General features: G+C 40.5%; 1 protein-coding gene across 3 annotated transcripts in view; it reads left to right on the forward strand.

Annotated features, from left to right (window-relative positions):
• SPOP (speckle type BTB/POZ protein) overlaps nt 1-24,298 on the forward strand; it is an 82,526-nt gene extending 58,228 nt beyond the window's left edge. For 2 of the 3 annotated variants that reach the window (XM_005220571.4, XM_005220572.5), the window contains 9 exons: nt 2,779-2,922; nt 3,555-3,676; nt 5,575-5,726; nt 5,850-5,977; nt 13,511-13,688; nt 17,249-17,304; nt 17,800-17,922; nt 21,620-21,762; nt 23,031-24,298. In XM_005220571.4, the coding sequence (XP_005220628.1) occupies nt 2,845-2,922; nt 3,555-3,676; nt 5,575-5,726; nt 5,850-5,977; nt 13,511-13,688; nt 17,249-17,304; nt 17,800-17,922; nt 21,620-21,762; nt 23,031-23,175 (1,125 nt within the window). In that variant the 5' untranslated portion in view covers nt 2,779-2,844 and the 3' untranslated portion in view covers nt 23,176-24,298. 3 annotated transcript variants of the gene reach the window in all.
• The last annotated feature ends 1,796 nt before the right edge of the window (nt 24,299-26,094 follow it).

Consider the following 26,094-nt stretch of genomic DNA (forward strand, 5'->3'; position numbering starts at 1 on the left):
ACTGTATGCAAATATCTGTAAATAATATATAAATCTTAAATTTGTGTAAATAATGTACCGCACAAGACATTCCAAAACTCTTTTTCATTAGTATTGTGTTTGATCTTATCTCCTTGGTGCAGTTCATTGCTTTTAAATCCTGAAATAGTTTTTCATTGTATGGAAATAACCCAATTTAGTTACCTATTTCCCTCCTACTGGATTTTTAGTTGTTTATAACTGCCACATTGAATGACCTTGTCCATGTCTTCTTGTGCCTATGGGCAGTTTCTCTAGGGCAGTGGTTCTCAAAACCAGCACATCAAGGTCACCTGGGAACTTGTTCAGTTCCCTTCAGTCGCTCAGTTGTATCCGACTCTTTGTGACTCCATGGACCACAGCACGCCAGGCCTCCCTGTCCATCACCAACTCCTGGAATTTACCCAAACTTATGTCCATTGAGTCAGTGATGGCATCCAACCATCTCATCCTCTGCCATCCCCTTCTCCTCCTGCCCTCAATCTTTCCCAGCATCAGGGTCTTTTCAAGTAAGTCAGTCCTTCGCATCAGGTGGCCAAAGTATTGGAGTTTGAGCTTCAACATCAGTCCTTCCAATGAACACTCAGGACTGATCTCCTTTAGGATGGACTGGTTGAATTTCCTCGCAGTCCAACTTTCTTCTCCAACACCACAGTTCAAAAGCATCAATTCTTCGGTGCTCAGCTTTCTTTATAATCCAACTCTCACATCCATACATGACTACTGGAAAAACCATAGCCTTGACTAGACGGACCTTTGTTGGCAAAGTAATGTCTCTGCTTTTTAATATGCTTTCTATGTTGGTCATAACTTTCCTTCCAAGGAGCAAGCGTCTTTTAATTTCATGGCTACAGTCACCATCTGCAGTGATTTTGGAGCCCAAAAAAGTAAAGTCTGTCACTGTTTCCACTGTTTCCCCATCTGTTTGCCATGAAGTGATGGGACCGGATGCCATGATCTTAGTTTTCTGAATGTTGAGCTTTAAACCAACTTTTTCACTTTCCACTTTCACTTTCATCAAGAGGCTCTCTAGTTCTTCACTTTCTGCCATAAGGGTGGTGTCATCTGCATATCTGAGGTTATTGATATTTCTCCCAGCAATCTTGATTCCAGCTTGTGCTTCCTCCAGCCCAGCATTTCTCATGATGTACTCTGCATATAAGTTAAATAAGCAGGCTGACAATGCACAGTCTTGACATACTCCTTCCCCTATTTGGAACCAGTCTGTTGTTCCATGTCCAGACTTGTTACAAATAGAAATTCTTGAACCCATTCCAAACCTGATAGGTATACAGTGTTTAAACAAAGAACTATTTTATTTACTTTTTGTGGCTGGTATTTTTATAGGATAGTTGGTCTTTTTCTTATTTATTTTGTAGAAACAATTTATGTATTACTTGTGTTAATACAGCTAACTCTTTGCCATGTATTGTAAGCGCTGTTTGTTTTTGGCTTTGTTCATAGTACTTAAAAATTGTATTCACCACTGTTTTTAATGTCTTTTATGTTTAGAAAGACCCTGAAGGGGAGAATTTTGAGTTGGATTTGGTTTGCTACTGGGACACCCTGTTGAGATGTGTAGCAATTATTTAGGAATGGTCTGAGGCTTATGAGAGAGGTCAGAGTTGGAGATGTGGGAAAAAGACAGAAATTATATAAAGACAGAAATTTGACGCTGTTGTGAATAAAATTACCACAAAAGAGAATGTAGTTTGAGAAAATGATTCAATATTAAACCATGGGAACAACAGTGAAGTAAGAAAATCCAATAAAAGATATTGCAGAATGATCAGAAAACAGAGAAAGCAAGGAGAAGAATCTGGAAAATCAGATACTGGTGAAGTGTAATGAGAGATTGTTAATGCTACATAGAAAGGAACACATCTAAGACGGGTAAATGTTGCCCTTCGAGAGAGCAGCTAACAATAGGTTAAGAAATAGAAGACTGTTCTTTTCTTTTTAAATTTATTTTTAATTGGAGGATAATTGCTTTACAATACTGTGTTGGTTTCTGCCATATATCAACATAAATCAGCCATAGGTATACATAGGTCCCCTCTTTGTGAACCTCCCTCCCAAGGACTATTCTTTTTTTTTTTTTTTTTTTTAGGACTATTCTTATTAATAAGTTTGCACTGAAGTGTAGAAGATAAGACAGTAGTTGGAAAGATAACAAGGTTATTTTCCTTTAGGAGTATTTGTATTTGTACCCCCAAGGGAAGGAGCCAGTAGTAAACCTGTGTGTGGTGTTCACCATGCTGTCTCCTCTTTAGCAAGTCACTCAGTTGTGTCCGACTCTTTGTGACCCCATGGTCTGTAGCCCACCAGGTTCCTCTGTCCATGGGATTTTCTAGGCAAAAATACTGGAGTGGGTTGCCATTTCCTTCCGTGTTTTCTGTGTCTCCTGCATTGCAGGCATATTTACCTGTTGAGCTATCAAGGAAGCCCCTACTTTAAGTACCCTTTGAGTAAATTCATTTGGTAAGATAATTATCTTATAATTATATAAATTATATATGTTATATAAATAATTAAATTAGTTTTATGCAGAAAATTAAAACAGGATTATATCCTTGTGATGAGGAGATTGCCTTAGGTTAGGTGATGTTCCCTGAAGTTAACATTGAATGCTAAGGAGTCATTTGAATGATAACGGGAAAGCATTCCAGGCTGGAGACAAAGTTTCCAGTCTTTGGAAGGTCAAATGGAAGTAGTAGGATAGTATGCTAATAAAATTCTCTTGCTTCTTCCATCAACCAGGGTGAAGAAACAATAGAAGTTTTTGTCCCCTGACTTCGGAAATCTTGTTTAACCTTCAAACTGGCGATGTCAAGGGTTCCAAGTCCTCCACCTCCGGCAGAAATGTCGAGTGGCCCTGTAGCTGAGAGCTGGTGCTACACACAGGTAGGTACTTCTTGGGAGGATTTTGGTGGACAAAAGGAGTCAGGTTTGTTTTCTATGTTGGCTTTCCTGCTTTCTCTGAGTCATACATGTCAAATAGATAAAGTACATGTCAGCTTTCCATTCCTTGGTTTTCTACGAGGAATCTGAATGGCCTAGGCCGCTGTTTTTCATAGGAGGTTGAAGGAGGGGAATCTTCGAAACTAGATCTACTCTCTACATCTTCCTTGATAGTAATGTGTGACTTTGTTGGGCAACTCAAGGGGATACTAGGTTTGAGATTTGCAACCCCAGGCAGTGGTATCAATATCTAAATCATTAAACACTGCTCTGAGCAGAGGTTCATTTTAGGTGTGGCTTAATCACATGCTTTCCCAGCATTGTCTGTGCTTCTCTCATTTTCCATCCAGTATTTCTCAGAAACTGAAAAGAAAAGCAGTGGAAGCAGTGGATCACTGTGAGATTTCTTAAAATGTAGATGAGGGATGGAAAAGGCTGAGCCTCTATGCTGGCCGAACAGTGCTATCTTCCTATGGGATTATGCACAGGGAGGGAGGGGGAAATTATCTGATCTCCAGCCTGTTTTTCAGGTTGCTCACTTCCTATATAATTACTTCCTGGTTTTCTATCAACAGATCAAGGTAGTGAAGTTCTCCTACATGTGGACCATCAATAACTTTAGCTTTTGCCGGGAGGAAATGGGTGAAGTCATTAAAAGTTCAACCTTTTCATCAGGAGCCAATGATAAACTGAAATGGTGAGGAAGAATACATTTAGCTGTAAAAACTTTTCTAAAAGTTGCCTGTTTTGCTTGGCTTCATGGAAGACTGACTGGAACATAAGATCCTTGATGGCAGGGACTTTGTTTTGTTCTTTATTTATTCCCCAGTATCTGATACATAACAGATGCTCACTGTTACGTTTGTTGAATTAGTTCGGTGAGTGTATCGGGGTCAGCAAGCTCCAATGGCTGTGGAGTAAAGTCAGTGAGTTAAGAGGGCCAGTATTGTAAATAATATCCGTACCTGGTGTGAATGTTGACCACTTTGCAAACTAGTTAGTGTCCTAAAAGAAGTGGTGGCTACGGCTCCCCCTGATGATAGCCACATGTGAATAAGGTCTGAGCATTGCCAGATTCTCTGATTTTTCAAGAAAAACAGAAAATCTAGATTTTATAATGTAATAGCTCTTGATTTTTAGATTGCCTGTTTTTAAACAAAGGAGATTTATTTACTTGTAACTGGAATGCCCAGGCTATAGGATATCTTTTAAGGTAATTTGATCCAAGAGCCAGCCCAGTGGTTAGATTAAGGATCCCAGCACTCTCTGCTCTGCCCTGCTCTCCACACTGTTTGTGGAGAGCATCTCAAGATTAGCTTCCCTTGTGGTTGAAAGTTGATTGGCAGTAGCAGTGGGCATCTTCCACTACCATCCGGCAGTCTTTAAACTTGCTCTGAACTGTGTGGCCAAGAATGTGTCAGATGTGCACTGATTGGTTTAGATCTAGGTTCCCTCAGTTGATCCCTGTGGCAAGGGAAATAGGATCTGGGAGGCTGGGTCAGTCCCTTCCAAACGGTGTCTTCTCTTGAGCAGCAGGCTGTTATGTATACAACCATGTACTCTCTACAAAGACCAGAATACGTGTCTATGAACCACCATTTTAACCTGTTAACCCACTGAAAAGTTCAATGACTTTCCATTCATTTAGTATTTGTTGGCCATGTACCTTAAGTAGTGAATTACTAGGTGCTGAGAGAATTCTTAGGCATTGTATTTAAGCATTCTTAGGCATTGTATTTAAATTCACATCTTCAGCACAATGTGTTGAGGGGTCTATGGCGTATGCACTTCCTAGAGAAGCAGTAAATTGGGCCACCTGTTGAGAGAGTGTCATAATACTGGCAAGGCCTATGGATACATACGGCCTATGTATTATACGTGGTAAAACAGTGTCTGAACCACATGCAGTTCAGCTAATGACATTTACAAGTTAACTGAGTTGAACCTGTTAAATTCTGTCTGAATTTTGTTTAGATCCATTGGTAACAGATTGGCATCACTGACTCTACTTAGAAGTCTGACTTGGAACTCTGCCCCACATAATGGGAGTTTACCTTTGTCTGTGCTTCCTCCATATTGCCTCTTTTATTTTAATCTTAAGAGTATTATTGCCAGATTGATAAAATATCTATAAAAGATAACTTATTTCTCTATAGAGTTCTTTTTCTCTCCCAAATTGGTGTTGAAAGGCTCACTGACTTTTTTCCTCTTGGTTTCACTGCAGTCCCCAAAAAATAAGGGGCTGCTTTTCCTGAGATTGAGGATTAAAATAGATTGAGACTCGATTGAATTTCAAAGTATTTTAGGGGGAAAAAGTGATTTGGAAGATTATGAGGAAAGAGGCGGAGATGCAAGGGATATGTTGTCAGATTCTAAGATGCCCCTTTATTGTTTACTTTTTAAAAGGTGCCTCAGGTTGCGCTAGAAAAGTGTTTTCTAAGTGGTCATTTAACTGAATCAGAACATCCTGCTCTGGGGCCTGGGTTTGTTTTTTAACATCTCCTGTTGATTCTTATGTTCTGGTTGCCTCCTATCACTTCATGAGCCTGCAAACATGGATGCTTTTGACTTTTTTTTAACTTCTGTTTTGGGCAGGTGTTTGCGGGTAAATCCAAAAGGACTAGATGAAGAAAGCAAAGATTACCTGTCACTTTACCTGTTACTCGTCAGCTGTCCAAAGAGTGAAGTTCGAGCAAAATTCAAATTCTCCATCCTGAATGCCAAGGGAGAAGAAACCAAAGCTATGGGTAAATGTTACCTTTGTTTGACTCTGTTTTCACATCCAGCAACTTTATACATTGACAAGTTGTGGATTTGATTTGATCTTTTTTTGAGTAACCCTAAATATAACTTTTTTTTTTTCACTCCAGAGAGTCAACGGGCATATAGGTTTGTGCAGGGGAAAGACTGGGGATTCAAAAAATTCATCCGTAGAGATTTTCTCTTGGATGAGGCCAATGGGCTTCTTCCTGATGACAAGCTTACCCTCTTCTGTGAGGTGAGTCCTTTTACCCTGCTGTGAGAGTAGCAGTTCCCAGACCTGATGGGTATTGGTAGATGTACTGTTATCAAGGATGGAGAGCGAGAAAATCCCCAGTGGAGTGGTGCTGCACGAATATTATTTACACGACTGACTGAAAGCTGTGCCATGTTTTCAAGGTTGTTGGGCAACTCAGTTTTCCACTTGTCATTATTCTGAAAAACAAAGATTGTGTATGTTCTATCTTGGGTCATGATTCTGGCTTTTCATTGCAAAATTTTTCAGAAAGCGTTTGGAAGGACTGTTACTTTACACTGAGGAGAATGACCAGCAACTGGATAAGCATATTTGTTCCTTGAGCTTTCTGGCTCCTCCTTGAATATGAGGTCCACATGTGTTTGATAGAGCACTTTCTTTTTGCTCTTTGAACTAGATGACTTTTATTGGTTGTTGAGTGTCTCTGGTTTGTCTTGCTGAGGGAGTTGTGAAATAGGAAGGTAAGAACCATTTTTTTTTTTTAAGAGTGCAGGTTATGTAAAGCTAAGTCATTGTTAGTGAAGAGGGTTATCTGTAGTCATTTAGGAGACGCCTTCTAAGATTCCCAATGACCTAAAGAGCCTTTTCAGGTTTATAGGAGAAGCCTAGAAATAAAATTCCTTGAGAGTGAGTTGGAAAATGGTTTCTTTAATGAGTGTATACTAATTAGTCGTTTCATGCTGTTATTAATGCATTTATAAATACTAATAAGCTTACAGTGTAAGAAACGGATAAAACCTCTAGTCAGCTGGGATGTTGGTGTTCCTTGTACACTGTGTGGTCAAGGACCTGATTCCTGATCACTATCACCAAGAGAATGTCTCCTGTGCTTTCATGGGGAGGGTGCAGGCAAGTTTCCCAACTAAGAGTGTACTCTGTCAAATAATAGGCCCACAGTGCGACTTAGCATTAACAGTAGCTCCAAAGGCATAGCATGTCACCACCTGCGCGGTGGGGAAGGTGTCCCTTAGGAGTCGTGCCCTGTTGTAGAAGAGGCCTGGCCAGCAGTAGCTGGCTTCTTTTCCAAGTCACAGCTCATTGAATATTTTCATAGAGTTGCTGATGATTAGTGAACCTGGGAGGTATAGTTTATTAAAATACTACACTGAATGCATAAAATATAGTTTGCATAATAGCTACCTTTTCTCCTTTTTAATTGCTAAGTGAAAAGAAATAAGAAAATACTAGAGTGTAGGTGTCTGTAAAAATACATGAAATGTTGCAGTTATTTTTTATAAAATTTTGCAGTTATTTTTTATCTTGGAATTTCAATTCTACGTAAATCCAAGTAGTAGTTACAGATCATACTCAATTGCCCAAGTAGAGAAATGAAAGCAAGAACAATTGGGTGGTTTCGTGTGAGATTGAATGTTATATAAACAAACTATCAAATATTCACCCACCTTAGAGATCCTGTATTTCAGAAAAAATTTAAAATAGTGGATTCTAATTTCTTTTGGAAATGAAAGCCAATCTTTGAACTATTCTCTGAAGGAAATCACCTCTAAATAATGCATCTGGTGTCTTAGGCAGTACCAGAACCTTTATTGCCATATTTTTAAGTCTACAGTGCGTCCAGCGTTTTCTTACATGCTCTCCCCAGCACTTCACCCCGCCCAGATCCATTCCATCTGCTTCAGCCCTTGTATTGACATTCTTGATTTGGAAACCAGTTGACCTGCCCTCACTTGGCAATTTCTCATCCTGTGGTTGAGTCTGAGATGCTCTCTCTTTGCTTCCCCATATGAAATTCTCTTAGGAGAAATTCTGTGGTTAAGTTTAGAAATGCCTTACTGACTTAGAAGGGAAGTGAGATGACACTTTGGAAATGAGGAGATGTTGAACAGGGAAACGTCTGGCTGGGTTCTGCTGATGCCATCGGTTTCTTACCATCGGACCAGGTGTGCCATCTGTTCATCTCACACTTCTCTGTTGGCCACAGGTGCTGAGTGTTGCTTCTCGTTCTTGGGCTTGTGCCTAGTGAGACTCGTTTCTGTTCCAAGACTCTCTGTGGACTTAGTAGCGTTCAGCGTTGCAAGACAGTTGCGTAGGTGTGTGTGTTGGATGTGTGGGTTTTAAAAATGTCTGCAGCTCATCTAAGTTCTTAGTGCATTTCAGAGCTAGATCATCCTTTGGTGAAAATTCTGTCCCTTTGACCTTTGCTCCCTTCTATCAATGGAATATTTATTAAAAACTTTATTTGTTCATATTTATATTTTATTTATTATTGGTTTGGTTATATTTTCTTACAATTTAGAGGCCTTTATGAAGTTGATGTCCACATACAGATTTAAATTATGAGTACTCCACTGTTCTATTCCTTACCCAGTTTTTGGCCCAGGTACTTCTGTCCTGTCCTGATGTCATAAGTGCAGTTGTTTTGTGAATACTTTTGGTCTGTTCCCAGAGGCCACAAGAGGAACTCCTAAGGTGAAAGACTGAGAATCACACATTGGTGTGTTGGGCTATATTTCAGTATAACTGTATAACCGTTAATGAAACTGAAAAATGCCGAATGGGTAGTCTTGTTTGTAATGTGCCACACTGGGTTCACTTTCGGTTCTTACTGATCTTTCTTTCTGACTGTTAGGAAATGTGGTGATTTTTCCAAGTTGATACTGCTTAGTTAATGCATTCCCTCAATTGTCTTTTATCACAGTCCTTTGAGCTGGGTTAGTTCTTTTCGATTCATTTTATGTTATTGGGGGGAGAAGCAGTGCCTAGGGAGGTTAGGTAATTTTTCCTGACATTGTGCAGCAAATTGGTAGCAGCTCTCCACTTTCCATCTCTCGTCTGCTGTGCTGCACTAAAGTGGACCTGAGCACCATTCACCCTAGGAAACATGGGCTCTACCAAGTTTTCTTTGGTAATGAAAGAATCATGAAAGCTTTACACTTTTAATTTTCTTTTTAATAATTTAGACCACAGAAAATCTACTTGAAATGCTTCACTTCTGTTGATCCTCTTTATTTGTACTGAAAATAGGTAGCTGTTAGCAGTAAAGATCCATGTATTCCATCTTCATTGTATATGCCCCTGATAGGTAGAAGATTCCAGTGCCTGTTTGTAATGTTGTAATTAAAGTTTAAATATTAAATACCATATGAAATATCTAGATACTAGTTAATTATTAAAATGTCTCTTTCTTTAACAAACAATATCTCTTCAAAGCCTGGGAATATATATTTTTGCCAAATTTTAAATATGTTGGTCTATTTTTTCTTTTACTATTTATTAATGGATTATTTGTATATATTAGTTGAAAGAAAATGTTAATAATAATTGATTGTTCTTGACCTACAAAAATGGTGACTTAATGTGTACTGTCATAGGTTATAAAACATGGTAATGTAGTAAATCTACTACCCAACCCAACATTACTCCCAATAACTTAGAACTGACCTATATATGCTTCTCCCCTATCCCTTAGACCTGTTGTCTCCCTACTCAGACAGTGATAATAAATAGCTCTTTTGAATTAATCATTCCATTGTTTATTATTTATATGCCTGAACAATATATTGTTTAGGTTTGCTTGTTTTTATGAAGATGGTCTCAGGATGTATGTAGTCATCTAGGACCTGCTGTTTTCACATTATGTTTCTGAGATTTATTTATATTGTGAATGTCGCTATAGTTCGTTGATTTTAATGCTGTGCGGCATTTTGTTGTGTGTTCACACACCATCTGATCGGTTTGTTTATTCTTTCTCTTACTGACAGACATTTAGACCGTTGCTGGTCTTCTGCTTAGAAGTAGTGCTGCTGCTGTGTTGTTGTTGTTGAGTCACTAAGTTGTGTCCAACTCTTTATGACTCCACGGACTGCAGCACACCAGGCGTTCCTGCCCTTCACTCTCTCCTGGATTTTTTTCAGACTCATGTCTAGTTGGTGATGCCGTCCAGCCATCTCATCCTCTGTCACCCCTTTCTCCTCCTGCCCTCAATCTTTCCCAGCATCAGGGTCTTTTCCAATGAGTTGGCTCTTTGCATCAGGTTGCCAAAGTATTGAAGCTTGAGTTATTGTATCAGTCCTTCCAATGAATATTCAGAGTTGATTTCCTTAAGGATTGAATGGTTTGGTTTCCTTTCTGTCCAAGGGACTCAAGAGTCTTCTCCAGCACCACAGTTTGAAAGCATCAATTCTTTGATGCTTATCCTTCTTTATGGTCCAACTCTCACATCCATACGTGACTATTGGAAGAACCGTAACTTTGATTATATGGACCTTTGTTGGCAAAGTGTCAACTGCTGCTATAAACAGTCTATATACAGTCTGTTTATTTTTTTGATTGTTTTAATTATATGAAAGTTAAAAATGTATTTCCAGTATTTTTTACTTTGACTTTCTATGTTTGGACAAAATATACAAGAAATGACATAATCTTTCATGAAATTTTCTTTTTTAAGGAAAAGAATTGACTTTAAAAGTGAGGCCCTTTTACAACTTGAAATTTAGAGGGTTATAGAGCCTTCCTGAGACATGTTCATGCAGTCATGTCTAAGACGACATTAATGTCACAGTCACGTCATCTTCACAGCTGCAATTCTGAATGAGTCTCCATAGTCAACTTTATAAACATTAAAAAAAAAAAATCTTTAGTTTTTCTCAGAATGGTATCATTTTAGTGTCGTCATTTGCAGAGGAAAACAATCCCTTTCTAAGTTAAAAGTTTGGGCTCTGAAGACTCATTTGTAAATGCCATTTAAAATTTATTTTTAATTAAGCGTATTTAATGTTGGTAAGAGGTGCCAGACATTCAGAGCTCTAGAGACTCCAGGCATCCATATATCTGCAGAACAAGTCTGGCTCAGACAGTAAAGGTACATTCTCCTTCCTGCTGTGTTCCTGTCTGTGTCTAGAAAGAAGAATTACCCCAGTGAGAGGAGTCACTGTCTTTGGGCCCCATGCATTACCAAGTACACATGTAACCACCACAGAGACTACTGATAACCGTAGTTTGAAAATCAGCTTAGCTCTTGCCAGTTCATTTTACCCAGTCTAGTAAACTGCCATCAAGTGTTGATGACGTTGGGCTCCTGTCATACTGGTTTAATTCAAGCTTAGGAGCCCAGTGCCAGATGTATTCTCCGTTCCTTTCCCTGGCCATCCCATAAAATTCCTGCCTTTCCTCATGAGGAAGTTGGATTTAACTGGGCATATCCTTGGTGTTTTGTTTGTTCCTTTTTAAATCAGCAGTATTTTGAAGCTAAAACTGGAAATAGGCTGCTTCTGCTTTTGGTGTTAACATTATATCAAAGAAGTAAGGATGTTAATAAGAGAAAGTTGCTGAACCAGATTAGAGATCTGACACGGGACAATCTCTGTGGGGTGGTTTGTGTTGGGTCCTGGGCTGTTAACATAATACTGTATTCTGGCTCTGATAAATGTGCTACTAATGCTGAGCACATTCATAATTGATTAACTCGGCTGCTTCATTGTTCAGGACCATAACAGCTAGTTTGAAACAGATGAATAAACTTCTTGACCTGAGAGTCAACATCTCACTCTTATGCAGAAGGGGCCACCAGTCATTTGGATGGGGCGTTAACCGTCTCTGGGTTTATGATTGCATTTAAAGGATGACTTGCATCTTGAAGGTTAAAAGAAATTTGAGTCATTTAGGATGTCCCTTAGCTGTCTTTCTCATCTAACTCATAGGAATAGCAAGAGTGGGGAGCTGATTCTCAAGGTTTGTGAATTCTACTTTCTAATATTTCTAACCTAATATGATATAGGAGAGGAAGCATAGCTAGGGTTGTCAGAAGACTGAGATCTGTTGGGTCTCATCTTCAGCTTGGTAATTTACACTTATTTTATAATGTTTTATATGGCTTATAAATTCCTGTGATTTTTTTTTAACTAATTAATTTGACTTTGTGGAGTCTTGGTTGTGACACACAGGATCTTTCGTCGCGGCACATGGTCTCTGTAGTTGTGGCGTGCGGGCCTGGTTGCTCTGTGGCATGTTGGATCTTCGTTCCTTGACCAGGGATTGGACCTACTTTCCCTGCATTGCAAGGTGGATTCTTAACCACTGGACCATCAGGGAAGCCTCAATCCTTGTATTTTGTATTCTAACACATTTATCTGAATTTCATTGACCTATCTAGAAGTAGCAGGGTTTTGGATTCTTTAGACCAAACAGTTAAAACATGGCTGGTGCTGAAGCCAAGTGGCCAGTTGGATTTCTCTGTACACTCGTCATCATTCTGTTGCAAAGCTATAAGAACATGCCTAGCTGGAGCCAATCACCTTATGTGTCATTGTCACAAATGACTGAGTAAGCGTGTAAATAATGTGGGATACCTACCCAGTTATCACTACCCAAGATCTTCCAAGCTCTATCCTGTTCATTAAACTAACGTTGGTGAGGAAATACCAGTTATTTACTATGCCCTGTGTAAGAGATGGACCATAAAGGCTGAGCACCAAAAATTGATGCTTTTGATTTGTGGTAATGGAGAAGACTCTTGAGAATCCTGTGGACTTCATGGAGATCAAACTAGTCAATCCTAAAGGAAATCAACCCTGAATATTCATTGGAAGGACTGATGCTGAAGCACCAATACTTTGGCCACCTGATGCAAAGAGCCCACTCACTGGAAAGGACTCTGATACTGGGAAAGATAGAAGGCAAAAGAAGAAGGGGGCAGCAGAGGATGAGATGGTTAGATAGCATCATTGACGCAACGGACATGAATTTGAGCAAACTTGAGGAGATGGTGGAGGACAGAGGAGCCTGGTTTTCTGCAGTCCATGGGGTCGCAAAGACTCAGACACGACTTAGCGACTGAACAGCAACAAAAATAGAAGCTGTATTTTATGTTTATGTTCTAGACCTAACTGAAATAAGTGAAGTGCTTTTAGGCTTATAAGGTTCTTTTCTCTAGAGAGTTTAATTTAAATGGGAGTTTCTATAGGAGTTCTTTGTATTTAACCTTTTGCTTAGGGAAAACAAGGTAAATATTTAAGGCTTAACATTTGTTTCTGTCTTGTTTTTTCCCTGTGGTGATTTGACCAGGTACTTCCCTGTTGGCTCAGATGGTAAAGAATCCACCTGCAATGCGGGAGACCCGGGTTCATTATCCCTGGGTTGGGAAGATCCCCTGGAGAAGGGAATGGCAAGCCACTCCAGTATTGTCGCCTGGAGAATCCCATGAACAGAAAAGCCTGGCAGGCTACAGTCCATGGAGTTGGAAAGAGTAGGACACGACTGAGCGACCAACACACATTCAGGGCAGGGAAGGCAGAGCTTATGAGACATTTGGAAGAGAGAAGTTTGTGGGGCTCTCTCCTCATTGTCCTGAGATGTTGTAGGATAGTATGATTGTGATAGTTTAGAACTACTTGATCAAGAGGATAAATCCTTGATTAAAAACCAAGAGAATATGACTAAATTTTTATTTAGTTTCTAAATGTACTGCAACAGCAAGGTGAAAGTCATCTCTCTTCCTGCTGAGACGAAAATTCCTGGTACCAAAAGCTTTGGACTGTGTTTTCTTGTCTTTCACAGGTGAGTGTGGTACAAGATTCCGTCAACATTTCTGGCCAGAATACCATGAATATGGTGAAGGTTCCTGAGTGCCGGTTGGCAGATGAGTTAGGAGGACTGTGGGAGAACTCCCGGTTCACAGACTGTTGTTTGTGTGTTGCTGGCCAGGAATTCCAGGCTCACAAAGCTATCTTAGCAGGTTGGTATTTATTCATGGGGAGTTTCATTTTGGTTAAACAGGGAAAAATAGTAGACTGCATAATCACCTTTTGAATAACTTAAACTTTTTGAACTAGTACAGAAAAACTTCAGCTAAACATATTTTTATATTGTGGTGACATTAGTTGTCAAAACCAAAAAGACTTTCCATGAAAGTGCTACCTCGCTTTTCTCTCTGTAGTAGACTTAGACCACCATTTTCAAGGAATGGATGATGATGTGTATTAGATGCCTTTGCACCTCGAGGGAGATGTCCAAACACTGGTTAAGAGCAAGTATTAGCCCCTAGACAGGGACTTAGGATGTAATGGAGAAGATTCTGGACTCAGGACTAAACCACCACATAGCCAGGTCCCCAGCCCTGGAGGTTGTAGCCGTCTCTTCCATACAAACAGTAGAAGAATGAGAATGTTGCCAGTGACATGGAAGATCAGGTCTTGTTCTAATAATAGGCCCTTGGTCTTTAAGACCAGAAAGACTGACTCCCAGGAGGGAACTGATAAAGCAGACTGATGGCCTTTACCTCACAGGGAAGCATAGCTTTCAAACTTATATTCAGGCTAAAATATGTGAGAGGAAATCACATGAACCTTCAGGCAACAGATTTCTTACCAAGACCCCCGGCCTTGTCATTCTAAAATGCATACCTGGCAAAACCTCAGTCTGGCTCAATCTAACCATCCTACTGTGCCCCCTCTCAACTGAATGGTACTGAGAATTGCTAAAGGAAGTCATTAACGCTATGTTAGTGTCTCCACACTCAGCCAGACCCCACATTACTGCCAAGACCTCTTTCTATAGATACTAGTCAGCTCCCTTTCTTTTTCTCAACAATAGACGCTTCAGACCTTTACCACTGTCCTTTAATCTCCATCTCCTGAAAAATGACCTTGCTACTTTTTCCAGGAGAAAATTGAGGCCTGTATCTCTTGGCTCTTGGCTCTCCCCTTACCTGCATTTTCTCTGCATTCTCAGTGGAGGAGAAGTGTCCAAAGCAAACTGTACTTTCTACTGCTGTTCTCTTTCACACGCTGCCTTCTCAGAAGCCTTACTCTGCTGGTTACACCCTTGTTATCTGATATGTTCCTCATCTCTTTATCCTATTGCCTGTTTGCTCTCAGGCTAAATCATGCTCAAGCTTCTCCCTCTAGTTATCCTCTCTCTATTTTCCAGAGCTAAGTTTCTTGAGTTAGCATATTACCTCTCTCGACTCTTTCTTCACACTTATCCTCAGTTCACCTGCATGCCACAAAAGCAGTTTTCCAAAGTTATATTGACCTGCTAGTTCCTAAATTTGAGGAACTCTTCAGTTTATGTATTTTTTGACTCCTGGTTTCTCTTACTGGCTCTCTGGCTACTTCTGTGTGACCTTCCTCTTCACCCACCCTTTAAATATTGTTATTCCCTAAGAGTCTGCCTTAGTTCTCTTTTCACTCTGCTTAATCTCCCTAGGTGATTTAACATCATCTTCTGTCTATCCACTGATCCCTATAGGCATCTCTTGGCTTTGGATCCTTCCAGAAAGCACCAACCCTTAGTCTTCAGCTTCTGTGATGTATTTATATGTACCATATAGTCTATAACCTTTCAGAGATAAGAACAGTGAGAATTGATATTCTTTTGTAGTTAAAATACTGAGGTTCAGAGGGTTAAGATTATATGGTTCAGTTCAGTCGCTCAGTCATGTCCGAATCTTTGCGACCCCATCAATCGCAGCACGCCAGGCCTCCCTGTCCATCACCAACTCCTGGAGTTCACTCAGACTCACGTCCATCGAGTCAGTGATGCCATCCAGCCATCTCATCCTCTGTCATCCCCTATTCCTCCTGCATCAGAGTCTTTTCCAGTGAGTCAACTCTTCACGTGAGGTAGCCAAAGTACTGGAGTTTCAGCTTTAGCATCATTCCTTCCAAAGAACACCCAGGGCTGATCTCCTTCAGAATGGACTGGTTGGATCTCCTTGCAGTCCAAGGGACTCTCAAGAGTCTTCTCCAACACCACAGTTCATAAGCATCAGTTCTTACGGCGCTCAGCTTTCTTCACAGTCCAACTCTCGCATCCATACATGACCACTAGAAAAACCATAGCCTTGACTAATGGACCTTTGTTGGCAAAGTAATGTCTCTGCTTTTGAATATGCTATCTAGGTTGGTCATAACTTTCCTTCCAAGGAGTAAGCGTCTTTTAATTTCATGGCTGCAGTCACCATCTGCAGTGATTTTGGAGCCCAAAAAGATAAAGTCTGACACTGTTTCCACTTATATGGTTAGAAAATGGCAAATTTAAAATTAATCTTTTCTGGCATAAATTAGGTCAAAGTTCTGGGTACCTGTTAGCTGAAACTCCAATATTTCATCTGTTCCTTCTCTCTTAGGTAGAGATTGATCGTCTCAACTTTCACCAAAATCCTTGATTTATTAGACAACATGATAAAATTTGAGTTCCTAGTCATTTTACTACTCTCATAGTTGAAATTGCCTTTACTTATTTTTCATAGTGTTCATTAGACTAGAATGGGCATGGTATTTTATATATACACACACATACATACATATATATATATTTATATATGTGTGTGTGTGTGTGTGTGTGTATATATATATATATATAGTACTGTGAGGCACTATATAAATACATACAGAAGCTGAAGACTAAAGGGCTGGTGCTTTTAATAAAGAGGAAGTGTCCAAAGCAGAGATGTCTAGAGGGATCAGTGCACACTGTTTAGAACACTGTTTCTGGACCTTTCTTTGTGATTCCCACCCTTGAGGAAAACACTAAGAGACATTAAGGAATAAGATTTTGTTCTGTTAAGATCTGAAGGGCCATAAATGACTGTGGTACCTGAGATGGTTTTCTCCTTTTTGGATGATCTCTGTTAATAATGCATGGCTTTAAGGAGCAGCCATAAATAAGTCTGTACTTCATGTAGCTAATGAATGCCTTTTAGTCCTGTTCTTGACCTCCTTGCTATGTGGACTCTGAAAGTGAAGAAAGTAGGTATCACTGTTCCAGACAAAAAACGTAGGTATCAGGACACCCTGCTTAGACCATGAACAACCTTCCATTTGAACCCCCAGATCTACCCAGAGGATATCATTGTCATCTAACATAGGTAATTTGAGTAATCTCCTTGAAATATCATAGTTGGAGTGGAGCTAATAAATTACTTTGAAGGGAGTGATTCTTTTTTTCCTCTATGTATTATTATTTTTTCCCCTATGTATAATTATTCACTCATTGATATAAAAAGAAAGGAATTTTATAGCTCTGGCATAATTAATATAAAAGATCATTTTCGTAGCAGTGGGATAGGAAAGAAAATGGTCTCTTCTCCTGGAGTTCTGTGGCTGTCCAGTGGTTAGACTTGATGCTTTCACTGCTGTGGGCCTGGGTTCAGTCCCTGGTTGGGGAACTAAGATCCCTCAAGCCACTTTGCATGGCCCAAAAAAAAAAAAAAGATCTCTCCTTCATAACAGATGAACCAAGAGATTTTGGTGTGATAATCATATCTGTGTCTGTTTTCCTTTCACTTTGCAGCTCGTTCTCCAGTTTTTAGTGCCATGTTTGAACATGAAATGGAGGAAAGCAAAAAGGTATGTAACAGGCTAGAAATACGTCTTTTTAGCTAGGTGGCTAGAATCAGATTATTTCCCAATTTGGAAGCAGATTTATTTTCCTGGTTTTTTTTTTTTTATTATTATTATGTGATTAAAATGGAGTACAGTACCCTGAACAGACAATTTCTAAAAGCAGAGAGAGGTGGTCTGGAAACATTCTGGGTAAAGCAGACTCACTGTTCCAAGCAGATCATTCAGATAGTCTTGAGTTGAGGTATTAGGCATGTGTTTTGTAAAGAAACGTGAAAAATCAAAGATATAGTTGTCTTGCTGTGTGTTTGAGAAACCAAAGGTGGTACATAAGATGGCAGAAAAGGCTATTAACAATCAAGTAGAGCAAAGAGAAGTTTCTATTGATGTTAGATTTAATATGATATGAACTCCTCTCTTCCTCAGAACTTAAAATCATGAAGATGGTTAAGGAATTTTGTTCTGTTGGAATGTTTCTTAATTTTAATTTTTTTGGCGTAGAATCGGGTTGAAATCAATGATGTGGAGCCTGAAGTTTTTAAGGAAATGATGTGCTTCATTTACACGGGGAAGGCTCCGAACCTCGACAAAATGGCGGATGATTTGCTGGCAGCTGCTGACAAGGTGGGATAAGAATGGGAAAATAATAACAAGACTGGGAGTTTTGGTGACCTCTTGAGCTTCATGACTGGGCTTTTATGTTGCTTTGTGGGCAGGATGAGCGTTTATCTTAGTTTGGTCAGAACAATCCTGGTTCATACTTGTGTTCCAACAGTTATCGATAGCACCTTTTTATTTTCAAAGGTGTCCTCCTCTTAATGGTAAATTATATGGTCACCCTCACCATGGAAAAGAAGTGAGATTTACCTGTCTTCTCTTGCCCATCTCAAATTTAACTCAGTGATTTGAAAGATTCAGATTAACATTTGGATTTATGATTTGGCTTTGTAGTTTACAGAATGTTCTTGAGTTCATTAACTTTTACTTAAGCTTTGTCAATAAGAATAACTTTTACATAGTGTTCTGGTCATTTGCAGCTTTTCCCTAAGAAGTTATTGAAATACATCATATTCAAAATTGTAAGAGAGATACTTCTACCATAAACATACACTTTGATTGTGAGACACATTTTTGATTTGAGAAATGTTAAAGTGTGAAAATAATAATGTAGATCTTAGCCTTAATGAATTGTAGTGATTACTAAAACAACAGGCAGGTGATTCCCAAGATTGAGGGGGGAAAGGTTAATGAAACTCTTAAGTCAAACTGGGGTTTTTGTGTTGCTGTTTTACAACCAGATTGCTCAGAACCTTTTTGTGTTAGTGCGCACTGTGCGCTTTCTAAAAAAGAATACGGTGAACAAATTTCTCCAATTTCATTAACCCAGAATCACTGTTCTCAAGGATCACTTCCAGGGATTAGTGTTCCCCAAAACACAGTTTGGGAAACTGACTTTCATTGTGTAGATACACCAGACAGAGCAGTGACCTGTTCCTCCAAGGCCCTGTGGTCTGAGGAAATGGGGGGGTTGGGTGGGGGAAACAGTTGCTGTTTATCCTGTGGAAACTTTTCTTCTGCTGGGGAGCAGTTGAGGCGAGAGTGTTAACGGGCGCGAGCCCAGCCAGCAGTAGACTCTGAGAGAGGTGGTTCTCTGCTGCAAGTGCCTCCTTTTCCTGTCCTGCTGCTGCAGCAGCTGCCTGAGGGTCCCAGCTGTCTCTGACCTGAAGGTACTAGAGCCTTCCCAGGATTCACTCAGGGGAGTCATCTCCTTCCTCCTCCCTTTGCACCCCTGAGGAAAATGTATTTACAGTGGTGGTTTTATCTTTACTGATCATCTTTTTGCTGTGTTTATAGAGGATGAGGCATATAAACCCAATCAGTGCCTCCAGTGGAGAGGATTGAATAATAACTGTATTGTTTTATCAACTTGCAAAACTTTCCTAAGTATGATTAGGCATTTGCAAACATCCTGTACCCTTCCAGTCTAGCTCAGTTCTAACCAGAGAAAACTTGGCTTTCAGTGGAAACAGAAAGGAAACATTCGCTATGAGGTCTGGGAAAGTAGAACACATGGCCTGGATGGCTGCTTTTCATAAACTGAGTTTATAATGAGTATGCTTCATTTGCCCTCTAATAGTTTTTTGGCCACACTACTCCATTTGTGGGATTTTAGTTCCCCAATCAGATTTTGAACCCAGGACCTCAGGAAGAGTTCTGGGTGAGGGTATACATAAATGTTTTAGAAATGAACGTCTAGGTTAATACTGGGCACATCCTGAGAGCGTGGAGTCCTAGCCACTGGGCCACCAAGGAATTCCCTGGCCTCTGATTTTCAGTGAAGCAGTCACTTGTGCTTGTACATACCAGGCAGTTAGCCCTCTCATTATAGAGCTCCTATAAAGATGAATAGTATCACAAGGTCCAGTTTTTAGACAGAAGTACTAAGAGTTGTGCATCCTCAGAGCCAGGTTTAAACAGTTGTGTCCCTGGGCTTTCATTCCTGCTCCTCAGCCAGAGAGCCTACTGGGAACCTGCTGTAAGTTTAGAGAGCTTGGGGTCAGCCAGAACTGACATTCCAAGGGTGGTATTTTCAGTGCAGTGTGTAAGAAAAGCAGTTGGATCACAGCAGTGCTTTAAGTTTATGAATGAGAAGTAACTGAAGAGTTCGTTTTTCAAGTTCCTTTCAGAATTTCGCATTAGATAAGATAATCTTTGCTCTAAGCTTATTTTAAAACATTTTTACCTTTACACCTCCTTGTGAGCTTCAGGAAAACAGAATAATAAATTTTCACGGAAGGATCTAAACATCTAGAATTTACCCAAGAGACTAAAACAGCTTCTTCTGAGCTTTTCCAGTCTCCTGGGGACATGTGTAATTAGACCAAAAACAAAACAAAACACGTTGCCCAGGCCTGGGAGACAAAATTTCAACCTCTGGGGTAAGTACTGCCATTAGGCAGGTTTTTCAGAAGCATAATTAAGAAAAAAAAGCTGTCCCCAAGGGACAAAAATGGCTACTTTTGTCTAATTATGCAGTAGGGATCAGAGCTATTCACAGCAAAAGTCCTTTTAAAAGAATATATTGAGAAAAAGGATAAGATGAATATTATTTGCAGCACTGAGTGAAGACTGAATATTTACTCAACTTTTTCTGGTCTTCTAAAACAAAAATGGCAACCTAATTTCTTTCTTGTCTAGTGTCATTCCTGTTTTCCATGGAAACTGTTTTCCAGTTACTCAAATGTAAAAAATTAAAGCTGCACCAAAACCAATAAAACTCTCTTTTTGCTGCAGGAAATCACAGTGCCAGCAGATATGCCTCCTCACCCAGAACTCATAAAAATAAAATTGTCCTGGTTTGATTGTCATGATTCAGCCCAGAGGAGTATTGTGTCATTGAGTTCTGAGGCCCTCAAAATGGGACCTGTACAGAGACTGGATTCCCTCAGACCAAATCATTCTCCTGTGAACTAATTAGTGACAATTTTATTTTGTGCCTCCTTCTTTCCCTGTCTTCCCTCTGCCCTGAAGTTCCTTAGTGTAAGTTCATGATATATTTGAGAGCAAGTAGTACAGTTGGATCAAAACAAATCGAGTAGATCAGATGTGCCCAATATTAACCTGGACCTTCATTTCTAGAACATTTACTTATACCCTTTATTTGAAAAATAGGAAGTTTTTAAGACTGAAACTAAATCCAGGTTCTCTGTTGCTTTGTTCTTCTACCCTCAGAATCTTAACCTCAACCCCAATAAAATAGGGCTCCATTTATCCTTTTCTATTGAAAAGGAGGCCTTTGGTTGACAGGAACAACTGCAGGCAGAGATGCTGGTAAAAGTCACCACAGGGCTCCTTTCACAGCCCGATATCCTGCTGGGCTGGTGGCAGTACTTAAGTAGAAAGGGCTGTGCTGCACCCTAGTCTGGCTCTAAATAAAAGGATTGCAGAAATTTAAAATGTAATGTCCCTGTTGACTTGAAGCAGAGAAATGCCTCATTGTAAAGGTAGGTGGTGATTGTTTAAGAGAGACTTTAATTGTAGTCAGGGTAAAGGAAAACTTGAAGATGTGGGTCTATTGCATAGACCCATATTGCTATTTTTCTAATAGACTTTAGAACTTGAATGGCAGCCCTGCAAGTTATTTTAGCCATCTTCATCTCAGCCTTCAGCGTATGGTTATGTTTTATAATTGCCTTTTCATGGTCTGTGGAGTTTTATTCAGGTATCCAGTTACATGATGGTATGGTTGAAGAAAACTGCTTCAGTAGCAATCAGCCCAGAGCCTTTCCTGTTCTGACAACAGCACGCTTGTGTTTTACAGTACGCCTTGGAGCGTTTAAAGGTCATGTGTGAGGATGCTCTCTGCAGTAATCTCTCCGTAGAGAACGCCGCAGAAATTCTCATCCTGGCTGACCTCCACAGCGCAGATCAGTTGAAAACTCAGGCAGTGGATTTCATCAACTAGTGAGTTGCCATCTTCAAAGTTCTTTCAGGATAGTTGGGTTAGCTAGCGAATGAAAAAGAAAGACTTTGAATTGGTGAGTGAAACAGATGAGTAACTTTAAGCTTTCAGGAGTAAGTAGAGAGTGTCTGTCTTTTCCTTCAGCTTGACAGTGTGAAAAATGGTTTTGCTTTCATCAGTCTAATCTGATTGGTGAGTGAAGTGTTTTACTACCTTGCAGGATGAGAATTGATGAAAAGGAAAACTCGCTGGTCTGAAAGAACCTTTGTCCCCCGAAGCAGTAGCATCTTTACTTCACACTCACCAGCTTATTACAAAAAGACTAGCAGATCTCTGAGAAAACAAGTGGATTTTATGAGTTAGTAAGGGTGTCCAGTGGTCAACTGCAGAATGGGGAAAAGAGAAAACATAATTAGGAGATGAGGTTGTAGAATACTGTTTTGAGAAAGAAGTATCCATTCCAGTACATCTGTTCCTTCTTCCTAAATGACAAGTGACCTGGCCATATTACTTTCTCAGTGGGAAGTAATTCTCAGTGGGATATGTTCTACTGCTTTGCCTGATGAGGGGCAAAAGTTGGGGAAGAAACCCCAAGAAGAGAATCCCCTACAATAGCCGTATTGGAGTAAGACAGGTCTAAAGTTGCAGGGTAGATGAGTAAACATCATTTAACACAGAAAATGCCTTCAAACAAGGAAAGATGTTCTGTAAGGCTAAAGGACTATTTTGAAGGAGTTAGCAATGGAGGCAAAATGTTCCTTATCCTGAGTGCTCACTCTGTACTGGACACTTGCTTGGTGCTTTTTAGACGTTAACCATTCAACGAAGTGTGGGAATTGGCCTCTCTTTCAATAATCACATAAGCCTCAGGCTGTGATCTTTTTTGTGGTTATGGGACTAGTAAATGGCAAAGCCAGATGGAAACTCAGAGCTGTCCGATCCAGAGAACTCCTGCTCTTTATCAGCATCAAGGAATATAAAGAGCCTTGATGATTTAGAGAAAAGCCTGAAGAACATTTCGTCTTTTGTAATTGAGAATATAGTGGCTCAAAGTTCTGTTTTCAGACTTACAAGAGACAAGAGCTGTGACCTGGTCACCTGTCTACCTATTGTCTAACAAGCAAATTCTCTTGCATGTTAAGGGTTCTGTCTGAGTGTGTCTTGCATTGACACCTAGACAGCAAACCCTGGGAAACTGGGCTCTCTAGATGGCTGTTCAGTTCATCCTTCATGTACTCCTTTGGTAACCCATCTCTCACATTTCTCCTAGCCATGCTTCGGATGTCTTGGAGACCTCCGGGTGGAAGTCAATGGTGGTGTCACATCCCCATTTGGTGGCTGAGGCGTACCGCTCTCTGGCTTCAGCACAGTGCCCGTTTCTGGGACCCCCACGCAAACGCCTGAAGCAGTCCTAAGATCCTGCCCGTTGTAAGACTCCGTTTCTTTTCCAGAAGCAGCAGCCGTCATGGCTGCCACTGACCACCAGGCAGACAGCGCAGTCTGTGGAGCTTTTACTCTGTTGTGGGGGGAAAAGACTGCATCGTGGCCCCAGACTTTTAATACAGCACTAAATAAACCTGGGGGAAATGGGGGTGGGGGGAGGGAAGGGCCCAAGACTCGGGGCTGTTCTACCTAATGAAAACCCTGTTGCTGCGTCACTGTGTCCCCTTTGGCCCGGCCAAGGTTGATACTGTGGGGATTCAGTTTAGGCGCTGGCCCTGAGGACATCCCCGCGGTGGTACTTTGGAGAAACCTGTCTGCATCTGACTGAGCAGAACAAATCGTCAGGTGCCTGGAGCAAAAAGAAAACTTAAAAAGGACATGTAGTTTTAAGAGAAGGGAAAAGGAAAGAAGAAAGGATTTTTGCAGAATTTCTCAAAAAATCAGTTTGTGGATTCCAGTAGTATTTATGTTGAAAGAAATTTTAGTCCATCCCGCTGTGCTAAAACTTGGATATTTGTGAAAACTCCTCACTACCATGCAAGTTATCAGAAGAGCTCTCTTGTGGTTAGCACTTACTGTTTGCAAGAACAGAATATGTCCTGTTGCCCTTTGATGAAAAATGGCCAGCAGAGGTGAAAGGGGAAGGAGAGTATTTGATCTAGAAGATGAGTGTTCTGATGTGGTAGCTTTTGGAAAAAATCTTTATTGGTGTTGAAACTGGAAAAAATAGTTTATCCAGAATTCATACTGTCTTGACAAGAACTATGGTTCTCTGTTTTTAGATATTGTGGAAAATGTTTTTTGGCATTTTTCTCTGATTTTATTTCGTCTCCCCCACTCCTTTTTCTAAAAAAAACCACAAATACACACAAAACAATAACAGAGCAAAAAGAAGAGAAAAGAAAAGGAAACTTTATTATTAATGGTGTGTGAAAAACCTCCCAGCCCAAGATTGCTCAGCTGTTTGTACCTGACTTGCCGCCTGCATAGGAGCCAGTCCTGTTCCTTCCAATTCACCCCTCTTCCTGCAGGGGAGAACTTCCAAATGTTAAATTTTTTTTTCTTTTTGAAAATATAAATAATTACTATTTTGTACTGTGTGGTATCTCTGGTCTTTTGTTTCACTCACCTGGCTTGTCTTTTGGGTCTGAATTCCTTAAGGGATTTTGAAGGCCTAGTTTGATCCTTTAACTTGCAGAGGTTATGCTCAAAATGTCTAAGCAGTAGGGATTCATTGTGTGTCCCTAATCTCAAGTTTCCTTTGTGAGCTTCCAGCATCTGCCAGCCCCTTGTCTTTCCTGAGTATCTCACAGTCCACATCCTAATGAGGGATCAGGCTCCTACTGCCAAGGCAAGTAATAGAAGTGGGCTTTTCTGCACCCTACGTGTTTTAAGACCTAACTCCCAATCTCCCTTAACTAACTATAAAATATCAAGGGGACATGAATATGGAGATTTAATAAAGGGAAATTCTTACCTCTGACTGGTTCTGTCACTGACTGGATGTGTTTTCAGAAAACTTAGTATCTGAATTCCCATTGAGCTCACAGGAATGCCCTAGAGCTCCCCTCTGCTTTCATATGGCAGGGTTGCACAGGACAGAGGGGTACACTGGAGAATCATTAGCCATGGGGCCAATGTGTGTATTATTTGACCTTAGACGGAGACTCAAAGCATTTCACCTTCCATTGTTCTCCAGTGACTTCAGCCTTCGCAGACTTTCCAATTTTCATTTTATCTTGCCCCTCCTGGAATGAAATAGATACGACTGTTATCAGTATATCATTTCCCTAGTGGTTTAGACGGTAAAGCATCTGCCTACAATGCAGGAGACCTGGGTTCGATCCCTGGGTCGGGAAGATCCCCTGGAGAAGGAAATAGCAACTCACTCCAGTACTCTTGCTTGGAAAATCCCATGGACAGAGGAGCCTGGTAGGCTACAGTCCACAGGGTCGCAAAGAGTCGCACACGACTGAACGACATGACTTCACTTCACATTATCAGTATAATCAAAGGCAGGATTTGTTCACTAGAAACCACTCCTCTGCACTTCTTGGTTTCCTCCTAAGCGTCACCTGAGTGAGCAAGTGCCCAGTTCTCCATGTCCTGGCTGCCATTTTCCAGATGAGCACACGGAGCTGGGGGCTGAGGTGTTCCCAGAATCTCCTCTACCCACGTTGTCTCTCAGGTAACTGCACTGGCTCAACACGGCTCAGGTTTCAGCAAACCTTCCTATAACGTATCTCATTTGAACTTCACAACAACTTGATGGGTTTGGTAGGACAAGTGAGAGGTAGCATCTTCCCATTTTATAGATGAGAGAAATTGAAGCCCTGAGGGACATGCCTAAGGTCACACAACTTGAATAAGAGTTGTAATGATACCCTGAAAAGATTACGTAAGTAACTGGGGGAAGTTCCGTATCTGAAATGTGAGGTAAAGCTTCTTCGTGTGGGGATAGCAAGAGCAAAAGCTCTATAAAGGTGCCTCAGCTGGCCTGTTACTCAGAGGATCCAGGAAGACAAACCAGGCTTCAAATTTGCTTTTCTTCATTCACAGAAAGCTGTGGATTGGGGGTTTGTGGTTTCAGGGACTGTGTCTTCAGGAGGGTAGCAATTTGGGCACCAGGCTCCTGGCAAGATAAAAGTCTCTTCTGAGATTTCCCAATATTTATGGGATTTCCACTATGGGCTTTACTGTGGAAACAGCGGTTAGGATTTTGGGTACAGGTGAAGCGGTTCGATGCTTATGCTGTCGTCATTTTTTCTGGACGTGTTTGTTTTTGTTTAAAGATACAGTTGAAGCCATCTGGTTATGACAACATCAGAGCCCCAGCACGCTGTTTGTAAACCTCCCACTGCCACCACCCTCTCCTTTAGCTCCCCAACATC

The sequence above is a fragment of the Bos taurus genome, chromosome 19 (assembly GCF_002263795.3).
Source record: "Bos taurus isolate L1 Dominette 01449 registration number 42190680 breed Hereford chromosome 19, ARS-UCD2.0, whole genome shotgun sequence".
NCBI classification, from domain to species: Eukaryota; Metazoa; Chordata; class Mammalia; order Artiodactyla; family Bovidae; genus Bos; species Bos taurus.